Below are 19,704 nucleotides of genomic sequence, written 5' to 3' on the forward strand. Positions count from 1 at the left end.
CCTCAGTGGTTATCAGGCAGTTGATGTTGGCAGACTGATTTATCACCGAATACCTGGCACATTCTTCAAAGTAGGAGTGGAGCCGTGGCCTCTCCTCTCAACATGTGGCCAAATTGCAGGGCAAGGGTGTTGGTAACACCCCTACAAATGTTCTGTACCTTCTCCCTCTCTCCCTCCCTCATGCCTTGGTGAATATTGACATATTCTTTTATGTAAGGGGATAATTTAAGCAGGATTGGATACGTCTTCCACCACTGAGTAACTCAGAGCCTGCCTGAAAAATAATTCTCATGGGCTATTGGATGTGGGGGCCACATCCTGATAGGCTGCTGAAGGGCTAAATGCAAAGAATTTGTTGTTCTCTTGTTTCTCGTGAAAGACAGAACATATTTACTGGAATATAACCCTCCCTTATTATGCCATTTATAGGAAACACATATTCAGTGTTTATAAAACAGTTAATTTATAACAGACAAAACCAGATTATCAGTCTTTGGAAGAGCAAATATTTGTTCAAAAACTTCTAAATGGGACAGACATCTTAATCTCATTTTTAAACATAACTGATTGAGAAACATAACAGAAGAGCTATCTAATAGGTAAGATAAGATTTATATGAAGTATTTAGATTGTAAAGAAAATATCATAATATATTTTATATATATAATGCAATTTTATATATTTATCAATGATTCTCTAGATGTGATGTTTTAAATGGTTGTAGATCTTAATCTGTTTCTAATGGATTTTTGTCTTGCTCTAATGCTTTCAAAAGAAAAAGGCATTTGCACAAGAAGCGTCTTTCTTTGATATTGATAGAAATAAATATTTCTTAAAATGGAAATAATGTTCACTTTGCTCTGACACACATTTATTAATGAGCTCTCTGCTCTACAAATAAAGTAAGTTGTCTAAAATTAGCAATAAGCTTCACTCAGGTCTAAATACAAGTCTATACTGTACATAAATTCTACTTTATTGTTCCCAGAACTGTTTTTCCTAGTTCTAGAGGACATGCTCTGTTTCTAACTAGTAAAGGTGAATGATACAGCTGCTTTAATGTAAACTTTAAATGTTTGCAATCTCAGATTTGCAGTGATTACTTAGTGCAACTGCAAGGTTCTTATTTCCATGTTCACTGCACCCAAATCAGTAGCACATGTGTATGCGTTTGCCTGAGGATTCAGGAATCTTTCCTTGAGTGTTGAATAATTTGGGATAAACCTGTAAACAAGAGCTTCTGCATTTGTCCTGCCCTTCCCATCCAAAACCAGTCTGTGTGGGGTAGGCAGAGCCCTCTGGAAGGCAGCTCAGCACTTTGCCCAGCCAGTCCCTTCACATCTCCTGGGGATGCTGGCGGCCACTTGAGCCACGTCCTGTCCCAGAGCCCCCAGAGAGAGAGGCAGCAGTGACATCTGCCAAAGGCAACGCTGTGTGCAGGAATTGCATCGAGAAGATAACAGAAAAGATGAGGAAGGCCTTGTGCTCTGCAATACCTGGTGAGCAGTTAGGCCTGATGCTCTTTCAGAGCAAGAAACTGCTGCTGCAGGAAATCCTTTCCCTCTCATTGAATATGATCAAAAGCAAAATTTTCCAATCCCTGCCTCTTCACTAGAGCTGACTCTGCAGTGTCCAAGGATGCTTCTTCAAAGTAGGGATGACTCCCAGAGGAAAGAACCTCCTTCTTTGCTGCCAGGGCAGGTGCAGCATTGCGGCAGGAACAGGACCTCTGTGCCTGTGTTACTTCCTACAGAAGTGGGTCACTACAGCAGAAGGAATGTTCAGCAGTTCCTGCACTAACTCTGAGCTGGCTGCTTCAGCCTGCCAGGGGACAGTGAGTATCCCAGCACTCCAGATGTCCCATGCACTGCTTGGCTAGCAAGGCATGAGCTGAAGTCAAGTCATCCCCTTCCTTACTCCAGTCCTGAAAACCCAGACACTGAGAATCCCATGAAAAATAAATCAAGGGTTAATGGGAAAGAAAAATAAATTTAAAAATATTCACAACATATTTGCTGCATATTTTTCTCCGTTCTCTGTCATGCACTCAAGAGCAGGCATAACATTCATCGATTTCACTGCCTCCTGATTAAGTCATGACAGCCCATCTGTGTTGCAGCAAGTACAGAACATGACCTATTATCTCACAAGAAAATAGCACACCACCTGACTGCCAAAAGCACCTCGTGACTTGGCACCCAAATGTCTCAGTACTCACATCAACATACCTTTCCAGGACTAACTCCCACAGCCTGAATCAGCCAACTGTGAAATTCAGCTGAACTCTGAATAAACCGGATAAAACCAGCTTCCCCATATGCCAAATCACAAATTATACAATGACCATAATTTGCTGCTACAGATCCTTAGCTTAAAAGGAGTAGTTAACAATTGCCACGTGATTCTAGACTGTTGAATCACTTACTACTTTAATGACAGGCCATTAAATCCATCTTTTAATCTCATTTACCCCTTTGCCCACTGCTATACAAAAGGAATCTGTGCAGGTTTGGTGGTCTTAAACACCCCATGTAATTTACAATGGGAAAATGCATCTCCAAAGATTGTAGCCATTCAAAATTTTTCCGTAAGGTGCAATTCAACACTACTTTATGGGAGAGAATTCATATATTGCTACATGGAAAGATGGATAATAATCATATTTGCACTTTATGCTTGCAAAGTGCATTTCATTTGCAAATTTACACAATGTCTGATGCTAAGGTTTGCCTGAGGTGTCCTGCAAGATCTGCCTGGTCTTGTCTGAACATTTTGTTGGCCAGGTTTCAGTATATACCCTGAAGATGCAGAAAGACCTCTGCATCTTTGACCTTTTGCATTCTGAATTGAACAAACTAAAAGTCATTTTGTCGCCTTTATTTCTAGGAAAAACTCTAAAGAGCTCATTACTGGATGTCAACATGAAAACAGGAATCTACATACTTCTCTTAAGTGAAATATGTTTTGAATTTATCCAGGCTGATATCAAACCTAAATTTCCAAAGGAGGAAAAAGAGAGTAATTTCTTGGAAAGAAGTAACATCAGTATTTCCAAAGAGTGGTATCACCACAAAAACATCTCTAAGCCTTTTGAACACCAAGGTTTTGAAGACCAAGGTTTTGAAGACCTCACTCTTCACAACTTCACTGAAAAGACTGCAAATTTTGGATTTAACCTCTACAGAAAAATTGCAATGACACACGATAACAATGTAATCATCTCTCCCCTTTCTGTGTCAGCTCTCATGAGTGTCTATATGATGGCAGCCAAAGGAGAAACACACAGACAAATTGTAAAAGGTCTAAATCTCCATGATGTGAAGGACAGAGTGGATCACCAACATTTACCAGCTTTGTTTAAACAACTGATAGGTAACATCACAATGAATGAAGAATTTCTCCTCGTGCAAGGTATTCTTTCTTTTATTCAAAAGGACTTCAAACTCAAGGAGTCTTTCCTGAATTTATCTAAGCAGTACTTTGATATGGACTTCCTGAAAGTGGACTTTGAAAATTTAACACAGGCAAAACATTTCATCAATCAAAACATTAACAAAATGACCAAAGGAAAAATCCCAGTGTTTTTTGAAGAGCTGGACCGCCATAATAAACTGGTGCTTGTGGACTACATTTTCTTTAAAGGTAATTGCTGTTTTTATTTTGCAGAATAATTATTTATTAGGAGAATCAAGACTCTAACTTAAGCTACATTAGGGGGAGTTTAAATGAATTTATATGTCCTGTTTTCTCTATGTCTTTATCTAAGTTTATTTTTTTTTTCTATTATGCTTATTTAATAGGAAATTATTTTTCATGGCAGGGAACCATAATTCGTCTATGCTGTCTTCCATACAATAGACTCTCAAAGGGAACAAAAAGCCCTGTATCAAACTATCTCAGTCCGTCTCCAAATTATCCCTCTTTATGACAGGAAACATTGTTTTATTTTCATTCACCCATTAAAATGAAAAAGTCTCAATCACAATAGTCTTAAATGCTGAATACTGGGCATAAAATCATGGACTGCTTTAGCATAGTACACAAAATCATTCAAACAAAAATGATTTCTCTATTTCAATCAAGAATCATCTGCCCTAGAGGAACTCAAGTACCCCATTATATTGCCTTACAGGGTGAGGGAAAGAAATGGGCAGAAACCATTCCGTGGAGAAGCCAGTGAATCCCCATCCAAAATATTGTATAATTAAATTAAATACAGGACACTGAACTGCTAGTAGAGAATTTCAGAGGTTACATGTTAGGAAAGGTCAGATGCTCAACAGGTATCAACAAAACAAAGGTAACATAAATTCTGAACTTGAGTGGCAACTAACCAACCTTAGAAAAATATCTCCCTTCTTTCTGTGCAAATGAAGCAGTTTATTTTGTGGATTACTTTGGGGTTTTTTTCCTGTAAAAATATTTATATACAATAAACATAAAATATACTGAAATTGTCATCCACCAATCCCAGACACAACTTATAGCCACTTCAAATAGATTCAGACTGTATCTTTTAAACTTTTTAGAACACTTTTCTGAACAAATCTAAACACACATAATTATTTAATTTCTTTCTTTCCTCAGGCAAGTGGGTCTATCCATTTAATTCCAAATTCACAGAAATTGAGACTTTCCACATAAACAAATACAGAAGTGTACGGGTACCTATGATGTTCAAGTCAGATAAAATTAATTCAACTTTTGATGAGAACTTAAGATGCACTGTGATAAAGATACCTTACAAAGGGAATGCCCACATGCTGATTGTTATCCCAGAAAAAGAGGGAGACTACATTTCAATTGAAGACCATTTGACTACAGAGCTTGTGGAATCCTGGCTTGGAAACATGAAAACCAGGTATTGCTTTGACACCCATGGGTCCTAATGTCTTTGATGTCTACTCCAGCAAAGCAACAAAGCCCGGGAAAGATTAGCTGGTCATCCTAAGCCTTTTCCCCTGGTAGCATCTCTGTGGCAAGAGGTATCTACAGAGTAGAGGTCCTTTAATGGCCTATCCATAGCCCAAGTGGCATGTGAAGTTTTGACTCCAAGGGGACAAAACTTCAGCTCATCTCAGTTAAAAATGTCTCTCTCTGTGAGGGCATGAGTCTTTCTATATTCTCCCTTAGGTCTCTCTCCTTAAATTAGTACTGCTGAGCAAAATCCACAAAAAATCTAGACATTTATTAAACATTTCTTACCAGAGGAAACCCAGAGGAATTGATAAATTTAAATATAAAAATGTAAACCCAAATGATTCCTGTGAAATGTAGTTCCTGAAGTGAAAATTCTTTCACCAGTCAATGAAGTAGTGTGTTGCCGTGGTATCAGGACACTGTAACTGCTGATGGAAGTATTTATACAGAAAAGGAAATTATTTCTAGTATCGCTGGCAGCCAACAGGTTAGAAATTATTTTCTGCCAACCTAAATGCTAGACTCTCCAGGTTTTGTCCCTTCTTTTTCTGTGTAAAGGTTAATTCCTGAGTAGTGTGCATTTCAGCAGTCAAGTGACTGTTTGCATTTAATTTTATTTTTTTTTAACAGAAAAGTGGATATTTCATTTCCAAAGTTTAAACTAGAGCAAAAATACAAAATGAAGAAACTGCTTCAAGGTCTTGGAATTAAAAAACTCTTTACACATTCAGCAGATCTTAGTCATCTGACAGATCACAAATATGTAGCAGTTTCACAGGTAAGCCCACTAAAATTATTTGCTGTTTGGATTATAATAGTATATAAAGAGCCAGCCAAGATGGTCACATGAATGTGTAGGGACACTAATAGCAAAATACCTCATCTGCCAGGTATGTGCAATCTACACACCTTAATCAGAACCGATCCCACTTCAAGTATGAGGTGTGTAGAGGTAAGGAGAAGTGACATCTCACAGATGCTCAACACCTCCCAAATCACAGGAGAGGATTCAATCTGCCTCAAGAGAAATATGGCTGGCAGGTTATGAGCACAATTTTACAAAAACTGTGGACAAGAAAGACAATATAAATGACAGTCAAATGGCAAAAGCCAGGGCAAGGAAGGAAATTCAAGGAAAGAACTCCTCATACACAGTCCAGAGACAGGTACACTTCTCAAAATATAAAGAACCTTAGAAAGTTTAAATAATAAAGTGTCAAAAAGTTAGCAGTGAGGGAAGAGAAGTCAAAGCACTCCTACTTTTTCTTCTATATACTACAGAAGAGAGAAAACAGAATCTCACAGGAAAGAATTGGCATAATACAGTTGCACTTCAACCCATATACATCTTCCACTTTGTATGCTGAAACTTTCAAAGAACCTTTAAACATGTAAAGGCAAGGGCAGTGAACAGCCCAGAAGACAGAAACACAGCCCCACGCAGAAAGAGGAGTAGAAAGTGATATTTTGTATTGCTGCTTAAGGGAGAGCACAGGTGAATTTGAGAAGACTGATGGAAAACACAGACAGAATGAGAAGCAGCAAAGAATGGAAGACAAAGGACTTGCCAATCACATCAATATCAAGAAGGAATGTCTATGTGACCAGAGATGTCTTATGAAAAAGAAACAGCTAGTCTATAAAAAGGACAATTTGCTGATAATAGAAAATTAAAATGCATGGTCAAAGAAAGGAGATGAAAGACAAAACACACAGAGATACTTGTACCCACAAGTATCTTCCTTATAGAAGCCTTTGTGATTAGCCAATTAACAGGGTGGGATAATAAATACTTCTATACAAGTTTCAAAAACTCTCATGCTTGACCTACAGGTTTTCAAAATTGTAGTGGCTTAACAAAACAACCTTTCTGGGAAGATCTAACATCCTAAGAATAAACTGATTAAAGGGATAAAACTGCAGTGATTTTCAGTTTGGTATGAACTATTTCACTGTTGGGAAATTTAATGGCGATCTGCGACTCTTTTCTCCCTTCCTCTTGATCACATAACTTTCATGCTGATTCTCAGCTGTAGAGTTGTGTTTGCAGCAGTTAACTCTATTGTGTTATGAAAAAATCACACTTTAACAGGAGCTGCTAACTGATATTAGAAGCAATATGTGCATCAGCTACGAAGTGCCAGAAGAGCATCCTGTCCCTGGGAATTGTGAAAGACAAAAATATTATTTAAGAATATGTAGCACAAACCTCAACACTGGTGAAGCCCTTCAACTGTTTTCACCTAAGTAATTCCTAGAATTATGAGTTTAAGAGCTGTAAATCCACAAGATCACCAGGCAGTTCACCAGTACAGATACTAATACAGCAGAAGCACACACAGATATAAGCAGGCTGAAAGAACAAAATGGAAAAGATGGAAAAATGAAAAATCAGATTCTGCCAGGCTGCAATTTCAGTGGGTGTGGAAAATATTCAAACCAACCCAGGACTGTGCCTTATTGCTCTACATATTTAGTCTGTGCTACCAAATGTACAAATTAGAAATATACGGGGGAAAAAATAAAGATTGGTGCATTTCCCTCAGCTCTCACAAAGTCAGCTGTGAATGACATATCTGGCCAGTCAGTGTTTGTGACTGGTGAAAACACATTTCCTACAATTGAGAAACATCTTTGCACAGTTAGGTGTCAAATAGGAGCACTCTGCACAAATGCAATGGCTGTTTCATGCAAAACCCCTGATCTTTAAGTGAGGTCTGTGCTCAGGAATGTGAAAACGTGCAATGACTCCTGAACTGGCATCCACACTGTGAGCATTGTGGGCATAGTGGCTGTGCTGACTCCTCCACCAGTCTAACAGAGGTAGATTGCACTGAACTGTTCATTTTAATGCATAACAGAAGCTTTCTTCACCTGGAAGAATAATCTTCATGTTAGTATTTACTTCTGTCACATACTTATTTCTACCTTGCACTTCAGGTTGTCCAAAATGCAGTTATTGAAGTGGATGAAGAAGGAACTGAGGCTGCAGCAGCAAGTGCCTCAGAAATAACTGCATTCACAGTGCCTCCTGTCATCAAAGTGGACCGACCATTCCTTTTCATGATTTTTGAAGAAACTTTTAAAACATTACTGTTCATTGGCAGGGTGATTGATCCAACAGAAATGTGAATAAAGGTAATAGTTTCTATTTTTTGGTATGTAAGAGGCTTTATTTTTATTAATTTATTTTATAATAAAAAGACACTGAAATGTGAAATGTGAAAACCCGTTTTGTCTCTCCTAGTTAGATCATGCTAGCAATATTTTATTAATGCCACACAACAAGCTAACTTCATTAAGGCTCAAAGCAACAAAAATGTGACTTGTAAAATCTACCTTTGGTAAAAGAAAACCCAACAACCACAGAAGTGAAATTTAAAAAAATCAGTATTTTCGTGAAAAATCTGAATAAAAAGCCCCAGACATTCAAATGCCATAATATTCAGGAAGCTCATTCCCAAACACTGCAGATTCCTCAATGTTAGCTTCTTTACAAAGAGACTGAAGAGCCCAGTGACCTGAGTGTTAGCAGAATTTTGCCAGTTATGAAAACAGAATGAGTATCAAATCCTAAAAGTGAATTCTTAACCTTTGTCTAGAGATCTTTATTTCATAGAAAATAAGTCTATCATGAAGTCTGCCTTGTGAGTGTGACCTCTTTCAAAGCATTTATCCAGACTACCAAATCACCTCATTTTCTCAGAGTACATGATGTGCCTTAAAAATATTCTTTGCATTAAAAACAAAATAGTCCTGAAAAATAACTTAGGCATTCTGAGTTTGGAAAAACTGGCCTGTACTATTTCATAGCACAAAGCTAGCCCTCTCTTAAACCCAGACTTTCTACCTGTAATATCATCTAGACACCAAGGTGAACTATGTAACAGGGCTCTATAACTGAAATAAGGCACACTTTGGTAGGAAAAAACATACCTCTATTAAAGTACAACAAATTTATTCACAGAGCTGATCCTAAAATCCAAAAGGTAATGCCATGATGTTTCAGAAAAATATTTCAGAAATATTTTCAGAAAAATATTTCCATGATCTAACCACAATTTCCTTTATTCAAGTAGAGCAGTGCATCCAACAAAATGACTAAATCATAACATTTAATAGATTTTAATTAGCAGAGTCCTATGTATAAAGTATGAAACAATGAAAAAGCTGCTTCTAGGTTTATGTAATTAACAGATGTCAGCGTTATTCTGCTTGATCATATAACCCTCACAAAATAATTGCCCAAAAAGGAGCAGAAGCCTTTTCAAAATCATTTGACAAGGAACTTCACAGGTGTCTATCAGTAAACATAAGATACCTCTGCTAGAGAAGATAGAAAAGATACATTATAGGGTAAAGCTGGTAAATCTCTAAAAATCACCTCAGTTACCATTGCCCACGACAGCCCAGACACTGATGTACCTCACTGAAAAAAGGACTTAGGAGGCAGGCTCTGCTATTTGACTAGACTATGAATGTGCATCTAACCTAACTCCAGACTGCATTACAAATATACCCAGAAAGAGAATCACTCCTTCCTGCCACTGGTCTATAAGAAAACCAACAAATGCCACTGCACAGTTGACCTTCAGCTGTTATTCCAGAGCTACAGCTGACCAGCAGGTACAAACAGTGCCCCGAAGGGTTCAAATGCACTGGTGCTGTTTAGCAGAACTAACCCAGAAGTAAGTGGCATCTAAAAAGACTGCTTGGAAGTAGGTCTGTAGTGCAAAGGACTGATGAAAGTATGCACAAGACACCAGAGGTATTGCACAAGGAAAATGTCCAATCCACAAAATGTCTAAACAGAGCATTTAATGATTACATTGAAGGAATTTTAGGTTATTGAGTAGAGTATGTGTTATCAGCATTAAATAAATCAATAAAAGACAGACTGTTTAGAGAACTCATTACCTGCTTATTAAGGGGAGAAAGAGCTTCAATTCTCTGAACTTACTGGTTGCTCTGCAAGGCATTGAAAGGGCAAACACAGTCTTGAGTCCTGTTCTACAGCTGGCTACTGATGATCTGAGTTTGGTCCCTGCCAAAGGTCAGATTAAGAACAGCCTGAGCAGTCTCCTGTGACCCAGGTGAGCAGCTGTAGCTGGCACTTGAGTCAGCTGTGCCTGGAAAACCAGGAGTATCTGCCTGCATTAATGAACCAAAAGCAGAACCCAGGAGGAGCCAGCCAAGGTCACCTGTACACCTGTACCAATACTGAATGTTAAACATCATAAAACTCAAAAAGCTTTTAAAGAAATATGTGATTTACAAAATCCTATGCCAGGCTGCAGAACAAACTGAAAAATTAAGTATTTCCACAGAACCCAAACAATGCCTGTGACTTAAGACAAAGAATGTTGCTAAATCTACCTGAGGCGTAGGAAGCTTAAGCATTGAGACAGTGCTTAATCCAAAGAAACATTTTGTACTTCACACAAGACAGCATACATCCAGCATTATTTCTATTTTAAATAAATACCCTCCATAGGTAAGTGCTTTTATTTATTTTAATTATAAAAGATGCCCTGAGAATTATTTTTTCAAGAACATGCATGTATAGCATTGTCCTAGGCTTTATTTTGAGTAAATCATCATTCATGTTTTTACATTATAAAAAGTAACCACACACACATATGCATACACAGACCAAATCATCTTTATCATAAACCAATAGATTTAAAAAACCATATATTTCTCATATCAATATATTTATGCTGCCTCCATTTTGAAAGAGAAGCTGACAATAGCTTCATAATCCCTCTCTCAAGTATTGGCATAAATAGAACTTTTCCAAATATGATTGCATGTTTTTCCACATAAATTTTGACAGAAACATTAATGTTATTACAAACAAATGCAGATGACATCACTGAACTATGACAGCTTACAATAGCAGCTGATTAAAAACTAGATTCATTATTATAAATTATTACAGTGAAAATACAATTTGAAATACTAAAATTAAAACAAGTATTTATACAACAAAACATATTAAATAAAACTTTTTTTTTTTACATAATCCAGAAACATTTACTTTTAGATTGCTTTGAAACTTACACAGAATTTTTTATTAACTTAGTACTTGTAAAAACATTAATTCCAAATTCACAGCACAATGCTTCAAAAGTCTATGGTTTTTAATAGACTGATCAATGGTTCTGGACTTTGGTCTTAAATTAGGTGTGCAGATCTTTAAAATGTGGGATTCCTTTTCCATATTCATAACAATTCCTTCAATTTCTTCCTTAAGATATGAAAGCTAAGGGTTGCTAAGATTGTAAATAAGTCAATTAAATAATGGATATGTTCATTCTAAATCCAAGACTTCAAACTACAAAGGCATAACTGAAGAAAACAAAATCTCCTTAGCTGCAGCAGTTAAGAGCACATAGCTGAAGTTATAGCTCATATCATTTCACTACGATGTTAGAATTCGGCAACCATTACACTGTTTATCAGAACATATTTTACAGCTTGGAACTTTATTAAAAAGATTTATTTTAATTTTTTAACATTGCAGGATGCATTTTATTTAGTCCAGACATTAGAGACTCCCATCTGCTGCTCCCACCTTATTCCACCAGAACGTTGCTTCCTCCAGTCTCTGCTTCCCTGATTTTTCTGTCAGATGAGCTAGGAATTTGATTTTCTGTTTTTTCTTATACAAAAGAAGAAACACACATAATATATTGTTACTATATTATTAAACTGCATAACATATTACACTGCTATTGTGCAGAACATTTTAACTTAATTCTTAGCTGCTGTACTTTACAAATTATGAGCCGCTCTATTTCACTGAAAAAGCCAAAGGGATATATTCTGAGGGCATTCTCAAGAAGGGTGAAGTTCTCCATTCAGGTGTCTACAGAAGTTCTTGTAGAGATCCATCTGAGTGAGATGATTAAGGTGGCACAAACAGTCTACTCACGGCTACAAAAAGTGCCAAAAGTCTGGCACATTATAATTTCTACATATTCTGTTGGGTAATTTCTGGATTTTTCACGCCTGAAATTTTTAATCTTTAGAGACACTGTTTTTCAGTTTCAGAGTTGTAGCTGTTAATTAACAACTATTTGTATCAGACAGAAATATTCCTAAGAGGGGGCATAACTTTTAGAACTCTTGGAAATATTAATTTGTATCAATATTTTATAGTATCATTTACAAGTAACATGATATAGTGTTCTTTTTTACTGTTTTAAAATTGCTGAATATTTAAAAACTGCATATATTATATGATGATGTATCAGTGTCAGGATACCTACTAGCTTCCTAATAGAAATGAGACACAAAACAGAAGCCAGTCCCACTGGAAATTAGAACTTCTAGCACCTTAAATGTCATGATGAAAACATGATTAAAAGCAGTAAGAAGCCAACTGAAAGTGTAGTATATCAGTAGCAGAACTATTCCATCTTCTGCTTAACTTTCTAAGAAATTATATGACTGGATGAAAGACATTACTTGAAGATACTCATCTTAAACATACAACTGTTACATCATGGTTATGCACCAAATTGCATATCTTATAGATCAGTTGTGAACATCTTATAAAATACTGATATTTATTTATATTTATTATTGCATAAAAATTAACTTTCTAATAATAAATTGGAAATTTCTAATAATAAATTAGAAAATTAATTTTTATCCAACAATAAATATACTCCCACTTTTTGCAAAATAGAAAACCTGTACCACACATCCTTAAAGAAAGTTTTGATTCCAAGTAAAATAAAATCAGCTAATATCTGTATGGCTACAGGCAAGATGCAAAATACTTGAATGCTATCTATGAAGTGGACATATTCATTGAAGAATCTATAAAGTTTATAAACAGTTTTAAACAATTGCATGTTGAACATCTGCAGTCACACTACAGCAATATAAACTCAAGCAAAACATCTTATATCTAACAATCTCATAAAGCTGAAAACATTCAAAAGAATATAATAAAGCTACATAGCTTAATGATACAAGATCAGACTGCTTGATAGAACACAGTGTTCATGATTTATGTCAATGTCTGCACTAGGATGAATCATGATCTAACTGGCAACTCTTCAACATGAAGTCAGAAAAACTCTGCTCTGCTTATTAAGTAAGATATCTTGTGGGACAAAGTACTCAACCAGATTCTCTCAACCTTATTCCATCAGGTACTTGAAGCAGGTAGGTAGTCATCTCTTTTGTGATTCCCTCATTAAGTTATATGGGTGCTGCTTTAGCACAATTTTGGCATTTTTTTATGGCCTAAGTATTACCCAAGACCTAGCAACTGATATCTACACTAAAACAATACTTCCTTGTCACCTGCTTGTGAGCACTGGATCATGACTTACTACTTTTTTCTTGCATCTATGTTATTATCAAAAAGAGATAAAACTATAATTGGCACATACTTACGAGTTAGTTCAAACAATGTTTGAGTTCATGAGTGTGGTAAGAAAATTCTTAAGTTCTCCACCAAAGTAACTTTGAGTTTTGAAAGATTCTTGGAGCACTATCATATATGAAATCAGAAATTCCTTATCCCTGCAAACTGCACTATATTGTTGAAAGTGAACATTTGCCAATATTCTGTACAGCAATTTTATGGAAAATATTAGGCTTAAGCAATTAAACAATATTTTATCCAAACATATATCACTTCAAACTAAGAATTATTAATTTTATCTGCTTATACTTTAATTATTGTGTTAGTGCCCACAGATTTACTTAGAAAAATAAACATATTAGAAGTTACTCTACTCAAGTTGCAAAGCCAGAAAACTAAAAGTTAGGTTTTGCCAGAATTGAGATGGTCAGTGCAAATTATAACCAGCACATACATAAATCTGCATGATGATACAGTGTAAAAAAATATCCAATTATTATTTTCTCACCTTAGTGAGTTTTCTGCCTTAGTCAGGCCACCAAAGGTGATGCTCATTGATGAGCATCTATTCAATTGTACCTCTCACTGTACAATTGTCAAATTCTTCTCACAGAATGATTTTTGTCATCTGCTTATATATTTGGATATCAAATTCTTCCATCATTAAACTTAGAAAATAATGCTTCCTTGAAACTGACATTTTTGTTCTTTTATTGTTCTTTTCTTTTTAATTTAAATGTGCATATATTTAGCACCTGGCCTGACTTCCTGAGTAAAAGAAAGATAAAAAAGTAGAGCTTAACGTGTCTGTGATTGAATGCATTTAGCACCAAAAATTCCTGTATCTGTATCTCTTAATATCTCCTTATAGAGCTGCTTCAATTTCTTTTGAAAACAGTTAAGCATTGGGTCAGTTTACAAACAAAAAGTTGAACCTACAGCACAGCAGACATTAGACCAGCTTGAGAGATGTCTTTTTCCACAAGAACACAGAACACTTAAACTCTTATTCAGAACTAAATGTAGGACATGCTAAGCTTCCTCTTCTTTTCCCAGAAATGTTTTACATCCTCTCTAGCTTCTGACCCTATGTAGTTCAGGGACTTTCTGAACCAGACAAAGCATCCAGATCACTCTGTTTGATCAGATACCTACTTTCAAATATCTTCCTCTTAGGGTTTGGGAATGGTACACAGAGACAAAGCTGTGTTCCTTACTTTCCACTCTCCTGCCTGAAGACAAAAGTGCAAACTGCTCTGTGTGAGCCTTTTCCTGTCCCCTCTGTATTTCAGTTTTATTTTAAATGAAAGATAGAAAAACCTGTGAAATTCGGAAACTTTTTATGCAATTTAAAAAATAAGTCTAACTAACCTTTGCACCTCACTGCTTCATGAATATTAATCCATTCATTTTCCCCAAATCCTTGTGGGACAGCAAGTAATTGGAATTTGTACAGATTGCTAAAAATATTTACAACATTTGAACTAATTTTCTGTTTTTAAAACGAGGAAAAGAGGCATACCATCATCAGGGTGAAAGAAAACCGAGGTTTTGAGCACACCTGATTTTTTAAACTATGTAGCACTCCATTACATTTTATTTTCTCAAGATAAATGCCCCATTTACTTTATAGATAGCTGAAAATGTCAGCATGTCTAACTGCTGACTTTGAAATGGTGCACTTTGAAATAAATGATCTCCTAATGATCACCTATTAAAAGTCTGAAGTACTGTGGGTAGTATTAAGGGAAATTATTAGACACTGCAAAGACAGGGACAGAGGGCAAAGTGATTTGGCACCTCAAAGTACTATTCCTGTGAAAGCACTTACTCAACACAGTCCATCTGCATTCACAACTCACCTCCCAACCTTCTCTACAAAATAAAAGCAGTTTTAAAAACTATAGGTCACTGTGCAAGCTTGAGTTCATTCTAGAAAACAATTTATCTTGTACAGTGAAGATGGCAGAATTCCAGCAGGAAAAAAAGATCAAGTATATAAGGAGCTAAATGAGTATTATCCTGAGAATTTCTTTTTTGTTTGTTAAACTTTTGAGTGCTTTATTTTACAATTTAGTAATTTTATTAACCTAAAATCCTGACTAAAGCTGGGGAGATATTTTGGGTTGTTTTTTAAAGTAAACTGAACATGGAGGAGTTGAAAAATATGTTCATACAGATATTTAATTCACCAAAACAGACCATCACTATTGTTGCCTCTTCATACCTAGCAAACTAGTATAAGATGTTCTCTCTTTCTTATCTTAGCTCCCAGCTGTAGTTCCTGTTACATTGAAGTCTACCTTCCCAGACTCCCTTTCTCGCTGTAGCTGGCTCCTTCCCTTTCTCCATTCTGCCTTGGCTAAGAATGCAAATCTCTGCTAGCAAAGAAAAGTCTCAGTTTGAGCCCACAAAATTACAGCTAGTCCAATGACAGTAATTTAGTTATAGTGTAAAAGGAATCTGCAGGGAATTTGCTGCTAGAGTCGACAGAGATTTGAGTGAGTGTATGTCACAGTGATTTTCTATTACTTACAGTTTCAGCACAGGAGCAAAAAATACATCTTTGATTTTATTCTTGCAAAATGCTGAACAGCATTGGCTGATGTTTAAAGGAAAGCAGCCTGAGGGAGATGCCTAGTATTGAATTTTTGGTTTTTTGGTAAATGGCTTTGGTAAGACAAAGAAGGCAGCATTATTAACAAATACAAATAATAATAAAAAATACCAGTACCAGTTCATTGTAAGTCTCAAGATTCATGATGGAATTGTTACATAATGATACATAAATATATGTAAGTCCAGAAAAAAAGAAGGAATATTAGAAACTATGTAGTCTAAAAATACTTCTATTCTATTTCTCCAACTACATGCAGCTAAATCACTGTGACTGTAGTTATTACATATCAAAGGCACTAACCTTCACTTTTTCCCATTCCACCCTCTCAATTATATACCAGCTGAATGCAAATATGTGCAGGAGAAATAATGTGAAAGACAAATTAGAAGGTAATGCCATCTTAGAAACAATTACATACACCACATTTCTACCCTGCTATTTTAGTATTTCAAAATCTGTGTGCAGAAGTATAATAAATACAGGCCTAATTTTACATGGCTCTTTTGAGCTCCCTTTGAAAATGTTACCCCCTAGGCTCAGTTTAACATCTTGTCAACAACTCACATGCTCATCTTTCGGGACTGACTCTCCTTATTTCCATTGTTCTTTTGGTCAGCTGAGTTAAGTAAGTTGCGAGAAGAGCTAGAAGGGAAGGCAGCATTCCCACTATTGCCAGCAGAATGAGTCCGGAATGAATCATCTGCAACACACAGGGGGCAGCTTAGACAAAGAATTTTGATTGAAAACACTTCACAGTGTTTTCAAAAGTAAACAGAATAAGCTGTTTTTTCCTGTGACATTAGTGGCATATTTCCTATGGCACTAATCCAAAATTTTAATGGAATGGTTTCTACTTAACATTCCTTCAAATATTTTTATTAAAAAGTCCCACTAAATAACTGGAACACACATTTTCAACAAAAATATTCATACATTTAACATATGTAAAGAGTTTGATCTCTTGGGCCAATCTTTAGCTGCTTAAAATTTAGCTATTTAATGTAGTTTAATTGTCTAGTGCTTATTGGTAATGAATGAAAAGATAGTTTTCTCTAGGAAGCCATTAATCTCAATCTTATCTTTAATCATTCAAACTCTTTAAAATTTAGTGGACAGAACTGCAAACAATAGTTTCTCTCTCTTAATTCAATAGAAGTTTTACATAATATTAATTCTCCTCATGTAAAATAGGTGGGGAAAAATTCCAAACCCAATCTTTTTATGATATCTGACATTCCAACCAGAACATGACAACCTCAGTTTATTTTTTACTATTTTTAAATGTAAATTAAAACAAATGTGTAGGAAAAAAAAAAGAATCTGTAAAATCACTTCCCAGACTAGCACTTAAATGCCCAAACATACTGGATATCTATTATTCTGCTTTCTTTAGGAGAATGACATATTAGAGTATGCCTGCATAATTGGGCCCATATATTCAACACCGACACAAAAAAAAGTGAAGTAAAACACGTAAGAGTAACCTACTTACCACTAAAGGATAACATACAACTCTTTCCCATTCCTGGTACTGAAGATGTATATCCTGTAGCAGAACTTTTACTTTAAAAAAAACCCAAACAAAACAAAACCAAGTTGGTTATTTCTGAAAGTGTTCCTCTCAGTTATATCATCCTGCTCTTTAATAACATTGGAGGTTATTTCTGAGTTATTTTTTCTATTAAAAAATTAAATGCGAAAGTTGTGCTAAAATATCTTTAAAAAATGTATGAAATTAGGTTTAGCAATTCATATTGAAAATTACTTTTAATATATGATAAAATGTGACATTTATGAACTTTAAAGGAATCCATAACCATTTCTAGGCTTCAGCATGCCTTAGATGTTTCTTCCCTCAGTTAATCAATTAAACAGAGAGCTGAAAATATGTCACAATTCAGTGAGCACATCACTACGTTCAGAGATCCATGAGCATTAATTTCATAGGATCTGTCTCTTAGCAAACATCTGCCTATGAGGTAAGCAATGAAGATTATAAAGATACTTAGGACACTTGTCTATGTTGCTGTATTTTGGATGCAGTACTTGAGTACTGAAAGATTGGCTTCGAACCAGCTTGGATTTTTTTTCTTCTTTGCCTAAAATGATAGAAAACATTTTTAATATGAATATTGCATTTCCTCAATCATTAAGAACACTTTAAAATATATTTTTCTGTCAATCTATGGTAAATGAAGGAACAAGATTATTTAAATACTTCAATTTAAAAAAATAAACCTTAGGTCATTATTTATAGACTACAGAGTTAAACAAAACTAAAAACCATAGGAAATACATTCAGTTCTAGGAGAAGTATTTTTCCTCTGTGCAGTAGGTGAAACTTGGGTCCACAGATGTCAACAGGAGCTTTGCTGGGGTTTAACCTGATGATGTGAGATCAAAGTGTTCCAGGTGAGTTTTTAACAGCTCTTACCTGCTAATGTACCAGAAGAGCTTCCAGAAATAGAGAGATTGACACTTTTTGACAACACTGATGATGTTTTACTGTCTCTACCTACAAAAAAAAAAAAAAAAAAAAAAAAAAGTCCAATAAAATCCCTTCCCTCTTAAAACTTAAATTTTTATAGAAGAGAGGACATAACATATCACAGTCCTGGAGCAAAGAGTAGTAATATGTAATCCACTGCTACTACCACTTCAGAAGTACCTCACAAAAGTACTTACACTATATCCCAAAATAAAAAATAACAGAGAACTAAAATGAATGTATTTTATTAAAAAAAGCCAAAATAAAACGTATGTATACATTATATAAAATGAGGCAATTTTTCAAACCTCAGAAATATATAGAAACAATTTTAATATCCAATTTCTAGATCTCTGTTTAGTCTATAAAGTGTGTCTTTCCTGCTTCTTTCTCTACTGCCTTTGTAGAAGAGTAAAGCATGCAGAAACATGTCCAAAAATAAACAAACTTACGTTTCTTTTCAAATATTTTATCATTAATATTTGTAGATCTTCCTTCATTTTTCTGCTTCTCTTTTTCTAATTGTTCCTAAAAGAATGAATAGATTTCTTAGATATTACTCAGGTAAAAGTAAATAAATTGTGTTTCCAAATAACAGTTCATTTCTACTCTCCTGCTAGAGTAGAAGTACAATCCCTGATGAATATCCAGAGAAGCAATTAAGTAATACTGAAAGAAATCAGGGTACATATCTCACTTTAAAGCCACAGTCTGAAGAAAGCTCAGAGTTGAAGTTCACATCTAGAAATTATAATTAAAATTATGCCTGGCTTTTGGGGTTTTGTAAATTCAAAAAGATACAGACACTGGCACCTGGCAATGTAAAAATCTTCTCTAACACAGATACTCTGAAAACAGAACTTTTATTTCATACAATTCAATGAAAATGTTTTTCTTAAATTTTAAGGTGTATCACATATATTTAGACTTTATAAAGATATAAAATTAACATCTACAGTTGATAAATCTTTATGAAAAAATCAACTATGTAAAATTGTTTAGGTTCATGGAATTTATTTGCCCTTCAGTAATACTATCCTGTTTAAAAGTGTGTTCAATTTGGTGAGTAGATATTGCTCCAGCTTCAAAAAATTATACAACATTAGCTTATTTTCTATACCATTTTCACAATAAAAATCGTTAAGTAAACCACAATTGCTCTAATTTATAGTTTTCATGTAGCTCTAATTACTACTAAATCAAGAAAAGAAAGAGGTAATTAATTCAGGTCAGGGTTGCTGGAAAATAGTTTCTACAAAGTCAGCTACTAAAATTAAGGAAACTTACTGA

At 35.2% G+C, this 19,704-nt stretch overlaps 2 protein-coding genes across 6 annotated transcripts in view; one reads left to right on the top strand and one right to left on the bottom strand.

Moving 5' to 3' along the window:
- The first annotated feature begins 533 nt into the window (after nt 1-533).
- Nucleotides 534-19,704, top strand: part of SERPINA10 (serpin family A member 10) — a 36,397-nt gene continuing 17,226 nt past the window's right edge. The window contains exons 1-5 of one of the 3 annotated variants that reach the window (XM_021541298.2): nt 534-599; nt 2,887-3,642; nt 4,588-4,861; nt 5,551-5,698; nt 7,861-8,140. In XM_021541298.2, coding sequence (XP_021396973.1) covers nt 2,922-3,642; nt 4,588-4,861; nt 5,551-5,698; nt 7,861-8,052 — 1,335 coding nt within the window. In that variant the 5' untranslated portion in view covers nt 534-599; nt 2,887-2,921 and the 3' untranslated portion in view covers nt 8,053-8,140. Of the gene's footprint in view, nt 600-2,886; nt 3,643-4,587; nt 4,862-5,550; nt 5,699-7,860; nt 8,141-12,964; nt 13,289-19,704 lie in introns of those variants that run through there. The other 2 variants (XR_013340144.1, XM_021541299.3) reach the window with 2 other exon arrangements.
- Nucleotides 10,420-19,704, bottom strand: part of PPP4R4 (protein phosphatase 4 regulatory subunit 4) — a 58,831-nt gene continuing 49,546 nt past the window's right edge. For 2 of the 3 annotated variants that reach the window (XM_021541293.3, XM_021541296.3), the window contains 6 exons: nt 18,867-18,942; nt 18,361-18,441; nt 17,932-18,025; nt 17,419-17,489; nt 16,491-16,626; nt 10,420-11,584 (listed from right to left, as the gene is read on the bottom strand). In XM_021541293.3, the coding sequence (XP_021396968.2) occupies nt 11,560-11,584; nt 16,491-16,626; nt 17,419-17,489; nt 17,932-18,025; nt 18,361-18,441; nt 18,867-18,942 (483 nt within the window). In that variant the 3' untranslated portion in view covers nt 10,420-11,559. Of the gene's footprint in view, nt 11,585-16,490; nt 16,627-17,418; nt 17,490-17,931; nt 18,026-18,360; nt 18,442-18,866; nt 18,943-19,704 lie in introns of those variants that run through there. The other variant, XR_013340143.1, reaches the window with a different exon arrangement.

Source organism: Lonchura striata, chromosome 6, assembly GCF_046129695.1.
Source record: "Lonchura striata isolate bLonStr1 chromosome 6, bLonStr1.mat, whole genome shotgun sequence".
Classification (NCBI taxonomy): domain Eukaryota; kingdom Metazoa; phylum Chordata; class Aves; order Passeriformes; family Estrildidae; genus Lonchura; species Lonchura striata.